Consider the following 20,945-nt stretch of genomic DNA (forward strand, 5'->3'; position numbering starts at 1 on the left):
AATGTACCCTCATTGATTTAAAAGATGTGTTGCTGTTGCAGTTTCTTGTCATTTCTTCTCCTCAGCCATAACACCTTGCGAAATGACGTAAATTCAAAAATGTTACATTGACCTTCAACAAGTTTATCCATGATAATTACGTTGAATAAATGATTCTGATTCTGGTTTTCTCTCTCTCTCTCTCAACTTTACATTGTTTTATGAACTAGACGAGATCCCGAAATTATCCCGGATTGATATTTCCAATCCCGCGGGATCTCGAATTTGCGTTCTCGAGTTGGGATTTCCCTAGTTCATACGGAACTCTCGGTGCGCGAGGCCGATTCGCACTTGAGCGAATTTTTTATTGCATATCATCACATATTCGACGGTCCCTACGAGACGGACGGGTCGACGGAATAACTACGTCTGCGAAGAACCAACAAAAGATACCTTTTTTTTTACGTTCCATATTCTATATTCTTTATTTGATGCTGATTAATGTTAAATTATAACTATCTCCCTTTTTTAGTATTTTCCCATTAAATTTATTTTATTGTTAGCGACTTCTTTTTTATCGCTACATATATTACGTAATGTAACGGTAACAATTTTCGACATTACATTTCCATGAAATCAAGAGTAATTTAAGATACACGCAACTTTATATAGCTTGGCCGTGTAAAATGTATCTCATCAAAAAAGAAACAAAATAGTTTATTTGCTTCAAATAGTACATCATATATAACCCCGTTATTGGGACTTCCTAGTAAGCCCCGCTCTTCCTAATCAGTATTACAACTTTGATAGTACATACTTATATCTATTTATTTCTTTTAACAATAATAATCAACGTTTAAATAAAAGTTAAAGAGAAATATACGAGATAAGATGTGTGTGTGTGTGTGTGTGTGTGTATGTGTGAGAGTGTGTGTGTGTGTTTGTGTGTTGTGTGTGTTCTCATTGGTATCGATTCCAATACCAGCGAAACGCCTATTTTATTCGCCCGGGTTATTCTTTCTTTTTACCAGATTAGATTCCAGATTTTTTTATGATTTCGGTTTCCAGATTTTGATTTCCGTTTTTTTTTAAAATTAACTTGTTGACAGTCATCCGTCCCTTTCCTTTTCGGCGGATAAGAAAATGACTGGTATAACTTAAAATAAAATTAGGAGGTGTCTGCAGGAATCGGGGCCGTTATCGACACAACAGTGGTACAATCATGAGCAATATAATGTACCCACTTTAGGACTCTGTCGCACTAACATATTTGACATTTAGTGAGACTTACAGTTCAATTTGTCAAAAAAGTTAATGTGACATGGTACCAAAGTGTATACATATTAATGCTCGTGACCGTACATCCACTGTAAGTGCAAGAGAGAGCGCATCAATCGGCGTCCTGGTTCCACGTTTTATTGCACCGCGGGCAGATGGCATTAACTGTTTGGCCGGACAAATGGGGAGCGCTGAAGGCTCTCACCCGGTACAACGTTTAAGACAATAGGCCTGAGGGTGCCCAGTTGGGCGCGAACCTCGGCTCAGGGCGTCGTCTGAGAGGAAAAATATTTGAAAGAATTAATCGACCCTAAGCGATAAGCGCTGATTAAGCCGGTGGGGTCGGTATCGGGGTCCTGAAGTGTTTGGTGTCGCGAGCTGATTGGCTGCCTTTATGACTAGAGTAATCGGGTCGTAGGGATCGTATATTACGTCCTTCGGACGCCGATACTTTTCAGTACCGTCCCTGAGCGGGATGTATTCGGAAGCCGCAACTACCAGGGGATTTGGGTGGTGCGGAGCAGAATCGAAAAAAACGTTTTTAAGTGATTTCGTAATTTGAGCCATTGGGCAATGGTTGGCAGATCTAGGTCAATGTGCAGATTTTAATTTTAGCATAGTTGGAAACTACCGTATTCTCGCATTCAAGTTCACCTTATTACAGTCAAGCTATATCTCGTGGGTAAGTAATTCCTCGCGTTTGCTAAACAACCAGTTGCGTAAGTAAACTAACTCACAACGTGCAAGATATGATGTTGAACAAGAAATGTCTCAACGTTTAATATACAGGGTGTTAGTGACAAGTAAGTACTAGTAGCCATACAAGTATAGTCCGTTCAAAAATGATCTTCATAAAAGGTAAACAAACCTGTTACTACAAAGAATGTTCGAATTTCACCTAAACTACGCAAAGTATTCTTCTAATAACATCCGTAGCACTCAATAGATGTATGATTTCTTAGCTCAATGTGAAATTAACGTAAAATAATGATTAAAAACACATTTTTTCATGTAAAAACAAAAATCAAACAAAACCTCACACAAAAAAGTTGACATCATAAATTCTTGTTAATCTGTGGCTAGCTGTCAATTTGACTATTAGTGATGAGACATTTCATTCAGGTCAGAAAAACGAGTCAGTTCCGTGAATAACTTAAGTGAGTGTACTGTACTTAATAAGCCGAAATGCGCAGAAAAAATGACTTTCAAAGTGAGTTAGTGTAACCACAAAGAAACATACAATATATATTTTAATATTATCATACAAAATATTCAAACAGCCCAAGAGAGTCAGTTCACTTTGATAAAATAACTTGAGCTAAAATCAATTCAGCACTTCACTAGTATGCAGTTTGACACAGATAAAAAATATCGGCAGCCATATTTGTTTACCTTTTATGAAGATCATTCTTGAACGGACTATAGGTATGGGTGTTAGTGACACCGCAACGAAAACTTTGAGGGATGATTCAGACCATGATTCTGAGTTGATATCAAGTTGAATTACATGTCGGAAAATTCATGAAAAAAATGGTCGTCATGGTTCATCCCTTATTCTATCGTGTGGTTTACTATTGAGCCGCCAAAGACCCCTGACACGACTCATGTAACTACGTACTTACATCAGTAAGTACTTAGTAACTGACACCAACGGCTTGACGTGCCTACCGAAGCAAGGATCGTCTTACTTTCAGACAATCAGATTACCTGTGATGTTCTAAACAAACCTCCCTTTCCCACCGGGAATCGAACCCGGGACCTCCGGATCGTGAGCCCAACGCTCAACCACTGGACCACAGAGGCCGTTCATCCCTCAAAGTTTTCGTTACGATGTCACTAACAGGATGTTTATGGAGAGTTATCGTTCTATACCAAGTATTATTTATTTTTCTCTACTCCCTTCTACTTCCTTCTCTCTTTTAAACTTCTATTTTGTTGTGCCCGAAAGGGTCTATGATGTGAAACTCATATGACTTGTACACATCATAGTATGCAAATAAAGAATGTTGAATATAACTCTTGCGCTGCCCGCATCCAGCGGCTTCCCGCGACCTTCACCAGATCGTCGGTCCACCTTGTAGCGGGCCTATCTACTGAGCGTCGTCCGACACGTGGTCGCCATTCGAGAACCTTTCCGCCCCAACGGTCCTCGGTCGGTCGATCGTCGTGAAGATCCTTGAGGGAGGCCTCTGCCCAGCAGTGGGCGTCGTACGGCTGATGATGATGAATATAACTCACCATTGAGCGACCCATTCTCCTTGATGATGGCCGAGGGAGGTTTGTCATCAGGGATGGCCGGAGGTTCCTCCTCCTCATCAGAGCTGTCGTTCCTCTGCAGCTTCTTAGCCACCTCGATGTGTTGTCTGCCATACTGTTGGCAAAAGGTGACATTGTTTAAAGCAAAAGGTGACATTGTACGGGCTCTGTGGTCCAGTGGTTGAGCGTTGGGCTCACGATCCGGAGGACCCGGGTTCGAATCCCGTTGGAGACATATCACAAAAATCACTTTGTGATCCGTAGTTTGGTTAGGACATTACAGGCTGATCACCTGATTGTTCGAAAGTAAGATGATCCGTGCTTCGGAAGGCACGTTAAGCCGTTGGTCCCGGTTACTGCTTACTGATGTAAGTATGTAGTCGTTACATGAGCCATATCAGAGGCCTCTGGCGGTTTAATAGTAATCCTGACACCAGGGTTGATGAGGTTGGTACTCCACCTCACGGCCCACACGATAAGAAGACCTCAACAGTAAAAATGCATAGATAAAATCAGTGTTTAATACTAACAACAGATAATATTTTTAACGGATTCGACTTACGAGTAACGTGCAAACGTAAATCCACGCCTGTAATCCCTTATAGGGTGGCCAGAGGCATACGTAATTAGTAAAAAATGCAGGTAAAAAAAAAACTTGTATCCCGGATAAGGAAGTGTACAGGGTGTTGACCACGGATGATATGATAATTACATTGTACCTACAAATAATTCCGTTTCTGTATTATAGTAAGTCTGAGAGTCGTTGCGGACTTTACTCTGTCGGTTGACTGCCTTGAATAAGGCCAATCCATAAACCATATTGTAAGTATTTACTTACTATGTTACTCGTGTTAACATTCGAGTTAGTAAAGGATTTTTTATCGACGGCGAGTTATCAACGGCCTCCGTGGTCCAGTGGTTGAGCTTTGGGCTCACGATCCCGAGGTCCCGGGTTCGAATCCCGGTGGGGACATGTCACAAAAGTCACTTTGTGATCCCTAGTTTGGTTAGGACATTACCGGCTGATCACCCGATTGTCCAAAAAGTTAGATGATCCGTGATATGTCCCCACCGGGATTCGAACCCGGGGCCTCCGGATCGTGAGCTTACCGCTCAACCACTGGACCACGGAGGTCGTTAGTAGTCACAATAGTCATACATTTTCTCATGAATTATGTTCAATGAACTATGGAACTTATTGTATGTAGGTGTTTTCCTACATGAGGTCAAAGATCACAGCTGCTAATGTCATGATGTGTTCGCCGTAGAAGCAACAAGAAGCAAATTATGATTGTATTATGATTATATTATGATTGTATAATGATTGCCTAGAAATTGTAAATAGTTTGTAAGTTTTATTTTTAAAAATAAAGAGAAAGATAGGGACTGAGCGCGGCTTCACCGCTACACACCCCCGCCGCGCCCTTGCCCCGCCCCGCTTAGTGGGCGTTTTCCTATATATACACGCGCGCGGGGACTAGACTCTCATTCTTATTAGAATCACCACACGGGTAGGAGCTCTGATTCAACTCCAATCGGTGTTTAATTTCAACGACTCCTAATTTCAACGCCTACTAGTTTCAACTTACATCGATAACACTAACATCGATCACATCGATATCTGGTATAGTCTATAAGATTTATGTGGCAAGGATCGAAGGGGCCACATAAATTCTCCTTCGAGCCGGATTGAAGAAACAGCGGATATGAAGACTAGGAGCATGAAGTCCGTAGAAACTCGCCCAACGCCGACCGCCGCCGAGTCGGCACCCGCCGCCGCCGCCGCCGTCGCCCCCGTCGTCACGACTACGTCGACCACCGCCGCGTCAACGTCAGTCACGGCCGCCGTTAGGACTGCGCCGACCACAGCCGCGTCGACGCCAGTCACCGCCCCCCCGCTGACCAGGAAACCCAGCACAAGCCGTACAGCCACGGCTACCAGCACAGAGGACAGCTCGGGCACTACCGCAACGACGACGACGGGAACCGCCACTACTACGACGACTGCAACGACGACGGAGGAATCTACGGGGGAAAGCACGCACGACACGACACTACGGCCCAAGTCGGTGAAGCGTGCACCGACAGCGCCGCGTTCCTCAGCGTCGAAGGGACGTCGCCTGGCGCTGCTGAAGGCTAAAGAAGAATTGTTGAAGAAGGAAGTGGAGCTAGCGGCGGCGAAGATCGCCACATTAGAAGCGGAATCAGACGACGACGATACGGATATAGTCAGCGTGAGCGAAATGCAAGAGCGCACCAAGACGTGGGTGGACCAGCTTCCCGCCGCCGAGGAAGACCCGTCCCCCCCGCAGCCGTCCGCCGCCGCCGCCGTCCCCCCCGCTGCCGCCGTTTTCCCCGCTGCCACCGTAAAGGATCATGAGAAGCCGAAACACAGGAGTATAGAAGAGAAGCCAACAACTTTCGATTACAGTCAACTAGCGACAGCGATAGCATCGGCCGCACGAGCAGTACCAGCCGCCATCGCCCCGCGCTCCGTGCCTGAGCTGCCCATCTTCAGCGGAGCGTCGAGTGAATGGCTAGTTTTCAAGACCGCCTATGAAGAGACTGCAGTATATTTGACGGAGCAAGAAAACTTATCAAGACTACGTCGGAGCCTTCGGGGAGCAGCAAGAGATGCCGCCCAATGTTTATTCATCGGTGCAACCACGACTGCCGACGTGATGCGATTGCTGTCTACGCGCTTCGGGCGGCCGGACGCCCTCGTCATGGCCGAACTGGAGAAGCTGCGGGCCCTACCACGTCTGACCGAATCACCGAGGGACATTTGCACCTTCGCCACGAGGATATCAAACATTACGGCAACCATCAGGGCATTGAAGAAGACACATTACCTGCATAACCCGGAAGTGGTTCGACACGTAGTGGAGAAGATGCCGTCAGCACTGCGATATAGGTACTACGATTTTGCGGCCGAACAAGATGAAGAGGAACCAGACTTGATGAAGCTAGCAAGTTTCATGGAGAGAACAGCGGAGCGGTGCGGCAGCTTCGCGCCCGTGGAAGCCACACCAGTCGTCGACCGGCGGGAGCACACGTCCGCTCCACTGAGGCGGACAATGAGGACTCACCACATAGAAGAAAAGAAGATAAACGTCACGGCCGGTGACAATAGGAAACAATGTCCAGTCTGCGAAAAGGAAACACACCACGTCGCCGAATGTGCAGATTTCAAGAAGACAGAGGTCAACGAGCGCTGGGAAACCGCGAAGAAACATAGGTTGTGTTTCCGCTGCCTGAAACGGAGGAAGTTCGGCCACATATGTCCCACGAGGAGGTGCGACGTCGGCGGGTGCAAGTACTCGCACCACCGCCTACTGCACTCCGAGCCGGAACAACGAGCGTCCATCCACGCGGGAACTCACATAGAAGAAGACCCAGTAATAGCCACTATAGCGTCGACAAGAGAAAGGAAGAATACTACAGCACTATTGAAGATTCTGCCGGTTCGTGTAAGTGGACCTAAGGGGACTCACTGCACGTACGCACTTCTCGACGATGGATCAACGTGCACATTAATAGAGGCGGCGGTGGCGGAACACATCGGCGTATCGGGACCTCCGGAGCCATTTTACATAGAAGGAGTAGCCGGGGCACGAGTGGACGCCGGCGCTTCGAGAAGAGTTACCTTCGACATCAGCGCGCCAGAGGACACGCACAGCTACAGCATCTCAGCGCGCACGATGAAGAACCTGCAGTTATCGCCGCAGAGCGTGCCGGCGTGCGCCGTGACGGGACAGAGCCACCTAGAAGACCTACAAGACCAGCTGACTTATCACCGGGGAACGCCAACCGTATTAATAGGACAAGACAACTGGCAGCTACTCCTGGCACATGAAGTCAGACGCGAGCAAGACAGCCAACTGGTCGCCGCGCGCACGGACCTAGGATGGGTGTTGCACGGAGTGCGGCACACACCGGCGGGAGGGCCCGCTCATCGAGTACATCACGCGAGGATCGTAGAAGATGATCAAGCAATAGAAAAACTGCTTCGAGACCACTTCGCATTGGAAGTCCTAGGAGTGGAACCGAAACATTTCCACACAGAGGAAGAAAGAAGAGCGCTTGAAACACTAGAGAGGACCACTCGCCGCACAAACGAAGGATACGAAACGGGCTTACTCTGGAGGAGCGACGACTACGACCCTCCTAATAGCTACGAAGCCGCCCTGAGAAGACTTCAAGCCATAGAGAGGAAGTTAGATCGCGATGAAGAAATGAAAAGGCGGTACGAGAAGCAGATGAACACGCTGATAGAGAACGGCTATGCAGAAGTCGCGCCCACGCCGCCGAAGGGAAAAACGAAGATTTGGTACTTACCACATTTTGCAGTTATGAACCCGCAGAAACCAGAGAAATTGAGGATCGTCCACGATGCGGCCGCAAAGGTGCGAGGAGTCAGCCTGAACGACATGTTACTGTCCGGGCCGGACCTACTTCGATCCCTACCAGGAGTGCTGATGAAGTTCCGGCAAAGAAGAGTGGCGGTGACGGCTGACATAAAGGACATGTTTATGCGGATCTCAATAAGGACGGAAGATCGAGACATGCAGCGCTTCCTCTGGCGCGGAAATAGAAGAGAGGGACCCCCTGTCGAGTATCGCATGAAGAGTGTAATATTCGGCGCTACTTCATCCCCCTGCACGGCAATCTTCGTGAAGAATAGGAACGCCGAACAATATAGAGAAGAATATCCGGCGGCGGCGGCGGCAATCATCAACAATCACTACGTCGACGACTACTTGGCAAGCTTCGATACGGAAGAGGAAGCAATACAAGTCTCCAGTCAAGTGGCCTATATACATAGCCGCGCCAACTACTATCTACAGAAATGGGCATCGAGCTCCAGACTCGTACTATCATCATTGGCGCCCGAGGCGAAAGAAGACATCGTCAAGCTTGCTCCCGAAAAGATACTGGGAATGATATGGTACCCAGAGCGCGACACGCTGTCCTTCAATATGAATGAAGCCCGGATACCCACCGACATACTACACGGCGAGCGCGTGCCAACGAAGAGGGAAGCGTTACGAACGACGATGTCACTCTACGACCCGCTGGGAATCGCCACGCCCGTGACCATACAAGCGAAGCGCATCATTCAGGACACCTGGCGCACCGGAATAGGATGGGACGACGCGCTGCCTACCCCCGAAGCAGAAGCATGGAAAAAATGGACGGAGCATGCGCGGCGCCTCTCACAACTAGCCGTACCTCGGTGCTATGCCTCGCTCACATGCGCCCGGTTCGTGGAGCTACACACCTTCGTGGACGCAAGCAGCTCTGCCTACGCCGCTGCGGTATACTGGCGAATCGTCGACGAGGACGGGAAAATACACATCTCGCTCATCGCCGGCAAAGGGAGAGTGGCGCCTATCAGCAAGATGACATCGATACCACGACTGGAGCTCCAAGCGGCCGTAATGGGCTGCCGCCTAGCCCGCACAGCGCAAGAGGAACACGACATCAAGCCTGCACGTCGTTACTTCTGGAGCGACTCTAGGACCGTCCTATCATGGTTGCGAACGGGACCACGAGCCTACAAGCCCTTCGTAGCTCATCGAGTCGCCGAGATAGCAGAGGAGACTAAGACAAACGAATGGCGTTGGGTATCAACGAGAGACAACCCGGCCGACGACGCTACACGAGGAACGCCGAAAGACTTCGCCTCCGAGCATCGTTGGTTCCGCGGCCCGCCTTTCCTGTATCGACCAGAAGACACCTGGCCGGCGGAGGACATCTCAGAGACTATTGAACACACAAACGAGGAGAGAGTGCACGCGACGACCGCCGCAGAAAGAACAGGGAAGGCGCTACCCGACATAACACGTTTTTCATCGTGGGCAAAACTACTACGTGTCACGGCGCGTGTCCTACAATTCATAGAAAAACTAAAGGGAAGAGAAAGGTGTGCCGCCGCTAGAAAACGCACCAAGAAACGTGCGGAGGAAGACCCGACGTGGAAGAAGGTACAGGCGCACAGAGAAACGGGACGAGGCACAGGACACAAACATGCGCCGAGACAGCAGAGAAAGATCGTGCCTCTCGCGGCACGATACTTGCATCGCGCACGGCAACTATGGATACGCGCCGTGCAGGAAGAGGCCTTCAGCGCGGAGCTAGAAGCTATAAGAAGAAAGAAGCCCCTGCCGGCCGACAGTCGACTCAAGCAACTGTCGATTATGATTGACGAAGAGGGACTAATACATCTACGCTCGAGGATCGCCGCCGCCGCCGACATCACAACAGAACAACGGGAGCCCGTCATCCTGGATGGAGACCACCGATGGACGCGGCTGTACATCAAGTGGGTGCACACGCAATTACACCACGGAGGGTTTGAAACAACGGCAAATGAGGTGCGACAGCACTACTGGGTGTTGCGCCTCCGCCACGCCGTGCGCAACGAACTGAAGAAATGCCAGGTCTGCCGCATCCGTCGGGCCACGCCAGCCCAACCATCGACAGGCAATCATCCAAGGAGCCGTCTAGCCCATCACCAGCGGCCCTTCACCTACACGGGGCTTGACTACTTTGGGCCCATGACAGTCACCGTGGGTCGCGCACGTCAGAAGAGGTACGGAGTCCTCTTCACCTGCCTAACCACCAGGGCAGTGCACCTGGAACTCGCCGGGAGCCTCAGCACCGACTCTGCAGTAATGGCACTGCGGCGCTTCATAGGCCGCCGCGGGTGCCCCACCGAGCTCTGGTCAGACCAGGGTACCAACCTGCGCGGTGCGGACGTCGAGATGAAGCACGCCGTCGAGGAGGCCATACAACAAGAAGCCTCCGCTCGCTTCATCACCTGGAAGTTCATCCCTCCTAGCGCGCCATTCATGGGAGGCGCGTGGGAGAGACTGGTCCGCAGCGTCAAATCAGCACTAGCCGTGGTGCTGCACGAGCGCGCGCCAAAAGAAGAAGTCCTGACAACGCTACTGGTGGAGGCCGAGCACACCATCAACAGTCGACCCCTCACACACGTGTCGACATCACCGGAGGACCCAGAGGCCCTCACTCCGAACCACTTCATCCTGGGAGGTCCATCACGGGTGCCGATGCCAGGCGCCTTCACGGAGGGCGACGACGCCGGCCGCAAAGACTGGAGGAAGAGCCAACGCCTAGCCGACATGTTCTGGGCGCGATGGGTACGGGAGTACCTACCTGAACTCCAACACCGGCGGGAGCCCCGAGCCAGCAAGGGTTCCATCTCCGTGGGCGATTTAGTATTGATCGCTGACGGCACGCTGCCTCGCAACTCGTGGCCGCGAGGTGTCGTCGTGGCTGCCTACCCCGGACCAGACGGCGAGACGAGGGCGGTCGACGTGAGGACAACGAAGGGGATCCTGCGGCGGCCAACGAAGAAGCTGGTCATCCTGCCAACATCGCCACCCGAGGACGGCGAACCGTAGATGGTCCAGCTGCGCGACGTGGTCATCGAGCTGCGCAGCTGCGGCGGGAGAATATGTTCGCCGTAGAAGCAACAAGAAGCAAATTATGATTGTATTATGATTATATTATGATTGTATAATGATTGCCTAGAAATTGTAAATAGTTTGTAAGTTTTATTTTTAAAAATAAAGAGAAAGATAGGGACTGAGCGCGGCTTCACCGCTACACACCCCCGCCGCGCCCTTGCCCCGCCCCGCTTAGTGGGCGTTTTCCTATATATACACGCGCGCGGGGACTAGACTCTCATTCTTATTAGAATCACCACACGGGTAGGAGCTCTGATTCAACTCCAATCGGTGTTTAATTTCAACGACTCCTAATTTCAACGCCTACTAGTTTCAACTTACATCGATAACACTAACATCGATCACATCGATATCTGGTATAGTCTATAAGATTTATGTGGCAAGGATCGAAGGGGCCACATGATGAGTTGATGGCCTATACATATTGCACGTGACTTGTTTAGATTTACGTATGTATGTATTTGATACAGGGTGTTAGTGACATCGTGACGAATACTAAGGGGTGAGTGAGTTTTTTAGTTTTTAAAAATTATTTTAAATTCTATACTTTTGCGACATCACATTAAAAACCCCAAAAATAACAGTATTTCTCCACTATTTAATGGATGTTATTATACATATAAACCTTCCTCTTGAATCACTCTATCTATTAAAAAACACCGCATCAAAATCGATTGAGTGGTTTTAAAGATTTAAGCGTACATAGGGATATAGGGACAGAAAAAGCGACTTTGTTTTATACTATGTAGACTTTTTTTTACTTATTGTAGATTTGCCCCAGATGGCATTAACTACTTGGCCGGACAAATGGGGAGCGCTGAGAGCTCTCACCCGGTACAACGATTAGGACAACAGAAGGGTGCCCAGTTGGGCGCGAACCTCGGCTCAGGGCGTGGTCTGAGAGGAAGAATATTTGAAGGAATTAATCGACCCTAGCGGGTCGATAGCGATAAGCGCCGAATGAGGGAAATCGTCGACAACGCCGGCGGGGTCGGTATCGGGGTTATGAAGATTAGATTTATTATGTAACATAAATAACAGCAATAAAGGCTTTTTTTTATTTTTTTTATGTACATAATTATTTTACATTATAAACGGTGTAAAAGACGATATAGTGACTAAGATTGAGAAGGGAATGTTAGGTTGGTTTGGACACGTAGAGCGGATGAAGGATAACAGAATTGCGAAAGCGGTATATAAAGCGAAAGTTGATGGTAGGGCTGGCAGAGGAAGACCGAGAAGGACTTACGATGACCAAATTGGAGATGTCCTTAGAAAAGGTTTAGTACGATCTACTCTGACCCGGCGTGCGTGTATGAAGCGATTGATGAATGTGGAGGAAGCAAGAGAAGTGTGTCAGGATCGAAGCAAATGGAATTCTATAGTCTCTGCTTACCCCGGTGGGAAATAGGCGTGAGTTTATGTATGTATGTGTGTATGTATGTATGTATTTATGTCAGAATCATCTGCTCTGCCCTCCACAAGGGCAATTCCTGTTCGGCGCGTCTTTGCCGCGGCCAGTCTCACGCGAACGAAGTCAGGGTAACAGTTAATAGGACAATAAAGTTATGATAAGATAAAATTATTATTTATCAACAGGATCAAGGGATCAAAGCCAATTTCTACGGATTCGTAAGTAAACATGTTTTCACTGATAGGCACATCGTACATAACATCACGCCCCTATCCCCAAAGGGGGTAGGTGTAAGGTCACGAGTACTAATATGTATATGTCGTGGCCAGGGGCCTGTTTAATAAAACTTACAATTGTAAATTACAATGACAATTCGATGTACATTGCGGAGTGTGTGATCACGAATATTTTGCAGTTTCATATTAGATAGATAGATAGATAGATAAAATACTTTATTGAGCACAATGGACACAAAATACAGAGATAAGGACAACATATACAGAAAAGCACAACAGGCGGCCTTATTGCTCATGCAGCAATTTCTTCCAGGCAACTACGCAATGAACATCAAATTGTCATTGTAATTTACAATTGTAAGTTTTATTAAACAGGCCCCAGATCTTAGAATAGGCTAGTTTCCAACCAGTCAAATCAGTTACTTTTTACTAAACGTCAAAACACGAAATGACTATGGAATTTGTATGAAAAAGCACACTGTGACGTCATAGAAAAACGCGAAAAAAGTCCGACTTACACGGAACTACCAAATCTTCAGGTTAGGTAACAGACCCTGTGAAAAACTGGATGACGCTATGGAGATGATGATGACTAGCGGCAATAATCGAAAATTATTATTCACAATATACATCATCATCATCATCACTGCTGGGGCACGGGCCTTCCCTATGGATGGATAGGGAGATCGGGCCTTAAACCATCACGCGGGCCCAGTGCGGATTGATGGTTATTAACGACTGCTAATGCAACCGGGACCAACGGCTTAACGTGCCTTCCGAAGCACGGAGGAGCTCGAGATGAAAACTTTTTTTTTGTGGTCACCCATCCTATGACCGGCCTTTGCGCAGACCGAGCGCGTTTACCGCTGCGCCACCAAGCTCCTCCGCAATATACATGTAAACGTATTTTATTTACGGTTATTAAGAACCGGACATGTTATATCTACAACATAATCTTCATATCTTAATCTCTGTACCAGCTGCTAGAGACCGGACAGTAGAAATCCACGTCCTGTTCACCCCAATTGGGCGACAGCGTGACGATGTTACCATACCACATGAAAGGATTAATTAGCTAATTAATAGTAAAAGTTTCATTGAAATCGGCCAAGCAGTTTTTGAGTTTAAGTAATTATAGTGTTGCTACCTGAGTCAATGTTTTATCAAAGTGTTTATCTTTTGATAAGGGCTCACAAAAATAATATTTGTTAATCGAATTCTGATAACGACTCCGTTTAAGGATGCGGATTTCATGCCTATTTAAAAGGTCACATCACTAATTTATGAGCCACTCTCTTGTCTCATGCTACTATCTCATATCTATTACCGCCAAAGGCCCCTGACATCACTCATGTAACAATTACTCACTTACATCAGTAAGTAGTAACCGGGACCAATGTAATGGCTTAAGGTGCCTTCCGAAGCACGGATTATCTTTTTGGACAATCAGGTGATCAGCCTGGAATGTCCTAAACAAACTAGGGATCACAAAGTGATTTTTGTAATATGTCCCTACTGGGATTCAAACCCGGGCCTCTGGATTGTAAGCCCAACGCTTAACCACTGGACCATAGAGGCTGTTATAATTATAATAATAGTTAATTAGATATAAATACTCTACTAATGTATGTGAACAGGCCCTAGACCCAGTAGTAACACCTATTTAGTCTGTTAAGTTGTTTATGTGTGACTTTGTTTGGCGTAGAAACCACTACACATTTTTGGATTAGACTACATTAATTCAATAAGAAAATATCATTACAAATTTCTAGATTAGGAGAGAAAAGATTACTTAGCATCAAAATTGTAGTCATAAATTAGAAAAAAGTTATCGTAGCAAGTTGTTTATAATGCACAGATCGTAAAATAATGCGGGCATTAACCAAATGAGTAACGTGACTCATGAAAAACCTTTGGATAATGTTTTCAAAATGCGAACACCGACATAACCTTCGCTTAGTAATGATTATAACGAAGAATTACACATTTACCTAGTAAAGATACGAGAAATACTCGATATTATGACGCAAATTTACAAACAAATACGAAATTACGTAGCAAAACAAAGGTTTTGTCCTTCATAAATAACCCAAAATTGGTTTTTTTAATTTATTAAAATTGACGTTGCGACTTACCTCAAAAAGCTTGAGTAGGATATTAACATATAGTCTTCGGACTCCAAGGGATTTTCCGATAGAAGCAAGGAATATCACGCACAGAATAAGGAGAAGAAACGGCGTATAAAGTATTGAAATCGCTACCGACACAAGTGGCATGACTAACGCCATTTTGACGACTGATTGATTAATGAATGGGCGGAATGAATGAAATGTGAATTGTGACGTCATTCATAAATGCGCCTGAAATGGCACTGTTTTGGAATCAAGCGTTGTTTTAAAGTAGAGTTCTATCTATATTCAAGAAACCATCTCAATTTGTAATAACAATAGCGTTATTTTTGAGGCAAAAAATGCAAAAGGGCTTGACTTCATTTGTCGATAAAGATTGGATTTTATTTGATATCGATATACAATAATTTATTGCAGAAAAGGAACACACAACACAAACATATAACATAAAATAAAGGTAAAACAGGCGGATTTCTTGCTAAAATAGCTAACTCACACCATTACAACCACTAAATACCATACCATTATACATAAAACTTAAAAAACTTCGATACTTTCGAAAAAATCTTAGATTGTTATTCAGTCTGTGATCATAGCGAATCTGGTTCTTCAGATTTCAATATTTCTGTCCTTAAAACGGCAATATCTTCGTTTCTTAATTGATAGATCTCCATCAAATCGTTTAAAACTCTATTTTGCAATGTGATCTTTTTCGAATCACGCCTGTTTTGTTCGCGCAGTCGTTTTATAAGTAAAGTTTGTTTTTTTATTAATTTATTGGCTCTATCAAGTGATGCTTGCAGTTTTTTCTTAGATACTTTATATTTTTCGATTGGTTCGTCGTCACTTGCTAATTCTTCTTCTTGTTGCATTTTATCTTCACCACTTTCACTCCCCGTTGTCTAAAAGAGAAATATTTTCATAATTCAGAACAGCAGTCAGAAAATAATAAATAATATAATTTTCCATTTCCAATAAGAACAAACGGAAAGTAATTTGTTACCGAACGTGCATTTTGATATCACTTATTTTTATTAGTTGCGTACTGAGCGCTCAAAAAAACGTGTATGAACTAAAAAAAGAGTTAAATGATTTTAATTCAAGAGGTAAATCACTAACTGGCAAGTTCAGCGTAGGCACCGCATCATCTGGTACTCGCCGACTCTTCCCTAAAGTATATATGACATCTTCATCAAAATGTCTTGAACAAATGGTGCTTGTTTTTTGCGGCAGCCAGTCCGTGTCGGCACGTCCTGTTACTTGAATCCACTTTTCTTTAATGTCAGGGTCTGCAGGAAATCTAAAAATATTATAATCTATTAACCAAAAGTTGCCAGAAAGAAGTTACTACATAATATAATAAATAAATCAATAAAAAAATAAAAATAAAGCAATAAGGCCACCTTTTGTATTATTCTATTTAATTCTCTCTTCAGTCTGTATTTTGTGCGATAAAGCAATATTTTATGATATTCATTGTGAAATAATTGAGAAAAACGTATCGATAAATCAAAGACATCGACTCTGTTACAACACTATTGTTTGTTGATATTTTGTCTATTTACGGAATTTTATTTTCAAAATACTAACAGAAATCTACTGACCTGTGGTACGAAATGCCAGAGTTAGCGACGTTCGTCTTTCCACTATGATTTTTACAGGTAATAACGCAACAATAAGGCATAACTTAGTAATATTTACGAAATATTAAGAAAATTCAACAACAGATAGTCGAATCTCGATAATTACTCATTCAATTTTTGAAGTTGTCTTGTTCATTCATTTTGTCATTCGCTCATTTTACGGGTTTGGATTTTGGATATTTGGATATGAGACAATACAAGACAATATGATCGAGCTAGTATTGCCAATTCAAAAAATATATTATTTGCTCAGTCTGTTTGCATGAAAATTCAAAATAATCTTCATTAATTTCATACATGTTTATATATCGATTATTTTTTTAGTATAATAATGTAATAACAAAAATAGTAATCGTAAATTATATAATAAAAGATTTAACGAGTAAAATTTTTGATTTTATCAAATCTAGTAGTTTTTTAATTATCCCCTGGTCACCCAGTTTTAACCTTCGAAAAAAAAGAAGGATTCTGATCGGGATTTTTAGAAAATCCCTGTATTGATTCTTGTATTTATTTCCAAACGAAATAAAATAAAATGTCTGAACTTCCCTACGGCCCCCCCGTTCGGGTATCTCCGTTGATCAGAGTAAGTTTATTGATTTTTCTAAACGCAAAATTCCCGACATTATGTAACACTGTGTTTTGGAACTAAAATTCCATTTTTAAAAGAAATTTGTTACTTTTTCGCGTAAATTAGTTCTATGGCTTTCATTATTGTTTTTTTTCAGATATTCCAGCCAGTTACAATGTCTTAAAAAATGATAATACTTTTTGACATAACCTCTTTGGTATTATCTCTTTCCTCTTCACATAAAATAATGTATTTAAATCTGAATAAAAGAGGAATTCACAATAATATTTAAATTATATATTACCTAATTATTTAGCTTGATATCTAACATACGCAAAGTTACATTTTATACTAAAAAAGTGTCAGTTAACTAGTTAGCTGACAAGGTACCTTAAATGCTTAATTATAATAATATTAAATGCAGCTAGTGCTACTGTTTCAAGATTTTTCAAACACTGTTTGTGATGAAATGGCACAAATTAAAAAAACATTAGTTTACAAATATGATCAAACACTTAACTAGGTGTAAAGAAAAATCTTCGTAATCTATGCTGTGGGCATCATTTTACGATTTCATTGCTCTAGTGATAAAACAGAACCCTTGAACAAACTAGGCAGTTTGGTCGCATTATCATAGCCTGACCCATAAATGGGGGAAAAAACTTCACTACAGACACTAATAACTAGGCAGCATGATGTTATTATCTTAGCCTGTTCGTTATATTAGCTAAAAGAAAAAAAAACACTGAAAACATTATTCTGTTGGATTTATTCAAAGAAAGGATACACTTAAGACTAGGCAGTATGGTCTGATGACCTTAGCCTGTTTCATATTGTGGATGACTTTAAAAAAGAAATCAATAACCTTTTACCAGTTAGCATGGACGTTTTGCATATTCCTTTTCCACTTTCCAGTTTGGCCGCTGGTCGTTCCTGGGAGCGGGTATCCTGTACGGAGCCTTCCACCAAAGCAGGTTGTCCAAGAAGGAGGCTAAGTTCCGCGAGGTTGAAGCCAAGGAGAAGGCAATCCGCGACGCGAAGCTCAAGCAAGAGAAGGCGATCGCTGCCGCAGGTAATAAAACTCAAAAAAAAAAAAGAAAAAAAATTTTTTTCAACCTAACTCAGGTCACCAAACTACGAGTCGCATAGCCTTTGCTTCTCATAATCATATCAGAGGAATGTAGTTATTTTTATACTTAATATTGCAATTATTCCTCTCCAGCTATGTTATATAATATAATAAATAATAATAAAATTTATTTCCACACAAAGCCATTTGACAACAATTTTGAAGTTACAAAATTAGTAAGGAGCGAGTTACAAAATAATTGTATCAGCTGATGCCTAAAATAGACTCAAATAAAGTACATACATACATACATAAACTCACGCCCGTAATCCCTAATGGGGTGGGCAGAGCCACAAGCAATCAAACACAACTTGCAGCCACAGTTGCTTGCAGCAACTTGCAGTCAAATAAAGTAAAAAAAAATAATATTTAAGTCCTATGTAATACATATATCCTGACACACTTCTCTTGCTTCATCCACATTCATCAGTCCTTTCATACACGCACGCCGGTAGATCGTACTGAACCTTTTCTAAGGACATCTCCAATTCGGTCAATGTACTTCCTTCCTGGTCTTCCTCTGCCAGCCTTACCAACAACCTGAATAAAAATAATCCCATGTAATAGGGTGAGTCTAAACCATAAACCGGACAAACCTAGACTACCACGTGATTTTATACACTCCTCATCAAAACACTGCAAGTTTACGTTTCGTAAGGATTATCAGAAAATTCATTTAATAAAAGTATGTATTACCTGCCTTGAGTAGATTTTTGCTCACCAAAACTGCAAAAGTCCAATCAGTTTCTTGCAAAGTAATAAATTAACCGGTTGCACTTAAGACCTTGTTACATGTTGTTTCTGTAATAGACCAAAAACACCGACAAAAACATAAATTTCATAATTATGACAACTAATGGTACATAATTTCACCATTGTTTACAAATAATTCGCTGGGCTCACTGACTGAACTTTTGCTCTATGATTGTACGTATTTTATCACATTTAAAGCCAGGACAAACATGACCGCAGAAAAAGAACCCCGGGACAGAATCTGATAGGATTTTGCCAGAATCATAGGGAAAGCATAAGTTTTCATTACATGCAAGTCTCATCAGTGGAGGTTCTTGGACCAAGTTCCGTACATTTTTGCCCATTGTCATTTAAACAAAAATTCGGAAGTGTTTGTCTTTGAATTCTTATCTGCCTGTAAAGGCGAAAGGTATTTTACCATCACGCCCCTACTGTACCCCTGTAGATACACACACAGCTATGTTTCAATCCCATGTAATTGTAGCCAGCCTATTAATTAGCCACACACAAATCCTGGAAACCACTTGATACTCATCATCATTTCTATGAGTCAAACAACTTTAATGCAAACTCAAAAAGTCGAATTTAATGGTTGTATCTGTCTGTTTGTTTATATATTTAAATTTATTTTCTATTTTCAGCGGAACTGAAATCCCTAGAAGAGATGGTCTCCCCCAAAAAATGAACGAAACAGCTGGAAATACTTAGTTTATAAGGCAATAGTGAACACCGCCATCTGTTGAGCATTGTCGGAACTAACACAATATTTGGGGCGGAACCGGCAATATTCCATCGACTTTGTAAAAATAAATCGTTTTATTTAATGAAATATAGGTGATTATGTAAAAAAAAAACATTGTTTTAATTGCTTTTAGGTTAAGAAAATAAACATCAAAGTTACCAAAATAGTCGATAAGTAAGTTTCATATTTTTTAAATGTGATATAGCGCCATCTGTGGACGTCAAAGTTTATTAATTAGTGCAATAAGTTGTGAATAGATGGCGCCCTAAGTTTAAATTTGGGTTTACATTCCTCCTACCTCGCCGGACAAATCGCTAGTGTGAACAGGCCCTAAATGTTAATAATACACAATTGTTTTGGTGAAAAGAAGCGCGGGAAACTTCCGAAATTGGCGGTCGTGTTTTTTAGTGAAAATTTAATTTAATTGATTTCGTGTGGGTTCAGTGGAGTATTTCTGTATTATTTTATCTGTTAATTCATATTTATATATATTCTTCTAAAATACTTGCTGCTGTGTAGTGGTAAGTGAGTTTTTCTTTTTACTATGGGGGTTGATCCCCCCGACGACCCCGGTGGCGGCCGGGATCGTCATCGCGTCCCTCATGTAGGGATGGAAGTTATTGTAGACGATACATCGTCAATGGATACGGAGGACGGGTCCTCCTCTCAAGTCAGAAAACGTGTAAGACCCTTGAGAAAGATTTGCAAACATTGCAACAAAAAGCGCAAAAATAAAAATGGTAAAAACGTTTTGGGTGCAGACAAGTGCAATTGCAACTCTGATGAAGACAATTCTCTTTTATCAACAATACCTGATCCTCCACCTCCACCACCAACAGTCACAGTAACTAATCAACAAACCCAGCAGCAACAGCAAGTTGGTAGGAAATATGTTTCTTCCGACCTAGCACCCTATGTGGTGCACATTCAAAAGGAGCAGTCTACTCCTGACGATCCTGTTTCACTGCATCCCATTCAGTTTGGCAGCGTCCTAAAGAAAAATATGATTAAAAACATAGTTAACGGTAGCTTGAAACGGATCGGCAGAAATAGACTATCCATGGCCTTTTCCACATATTCTGATGCTAACGCCTTTATTGAAAATCCTTGCCTTGCCAGCCATAGTTTGAGAGCTTTCATTCCAACCTTCATTATAACACGGATGGGAGTTGTCAGGGGTGTCCCTGCTGACTGGTCTGAGGACGAGATTTTGGATAATGTGAATGTCCCCATTGGTTGTGGGAAAGTTCTTAAAGCTAGGAGAATAAAAAGTAAAAAAATTATAAATGGGTCTCCAGAATTTACTAACACGGAAACAGTTG

At 43.6% G+C, this 20,945-nt stretch overlaps 3 protein-coding genes and 1 long non-coding RNA gene across 4 annotated transcripts in view; 2 read left to right on the forward strand and 2 right to left on the reverse strand.

The window, feature by feature from the left end:
* LOC126379036 (glycerol-3-phosphate acyltransferase 3) overlaps positions 1–14,944 on the reverse strand; it is a 50,366-nt gene extending 35,422 nt beyond the window's left edge. Inside the window, exons 1-2 of the mRNA XM_050027623.1 lie at positions 14,792–14,944; positions 3,496–3,628 (exon numbers count right to left, since the gene is read on the reverse strand). Coding sequence (XP_049883580.1) covers positions 3,496–3,628; positions 14,792–14,944 — 286 coding nt within the window. The remainder of the gene's footprint in view (positions 1–3,495; positions 3,629–14,791) is intronic.
* Positions 4,275–12,108, forward strand: LOC126379055 (uncharacterized). The gene is made up of 3 exons (XR_007568234.1): positions 4,275–4,335; positions 11,477–11,508; positions 11,777–12,108. It is a non-coding gene; the product is annotated as an uncharacterized LOC126379055 (long non-coding RNA).
* A 230-nt stretch (positions 14,945–15,174) lies between the features above and the next one.
* Positions 15,175–16,538, reverse strand: LOC126378988 (THAP domain-containing protein 5-like). Its single transcript, XM_050027564.1, has 3 exons — positions 16,390–16,538; positions 15,905–16,085; positions 15,175–15,687 (listed from the first exon to the last, which is right to left on the reverse strand). Exons 1-3 carry the CDS (start codon positions 16,467–16,469, stop codon positions 15,376–15,378), a joined length of 573 nt encoding a protein of 190 aa, XP_049883521.1. The 5' UTR covers positions 16,470–16,538; the 3' UTR covers positions 15,175–15,375.
* A 309-nt stretch (positions 16,539–16,847) lies between these two features.
* LOC126379028 (ATP synthase subunit e, mitochondrial) lies at positions 16,848–19,732 on the forward strand. Its single transcript, XM_050027616.1, has 3 exons — positions 16,848–17,014; positions 17,915–18,071; positions 19,523–19,732. The coding sequence occupies exons 1-3, from the start codon at positions 16,964–16,966 to the stop codon at positions 19,564–19,566; spliced, it is 252 nt and encodes an 83-aa protein (XP_049883573.1). The 5' UTR covers positions 16,848–16,963; the 3' UTR covers positions 19,567–19,732.
* The last annotated feature ends 1,213 nt before the right edge of the window (positions 19,733–20,945 follow it).

This window comes from Pectinophora gossypiella, chromosome 27 (genome assembly GCF_024362695.1).
Source record: "Pectinophora gossypiella chromosome 27, ilPecGoss1.1, whole genome shotgun sequence".
Classification (NCBI taxonomy): domain Eukaryota; kingdom Metazoa; phylum Arthropoda; class Insecta; order Lepidoptera; family Gelechiidae; genus Pectinophora; species Pectinophora gossypiella.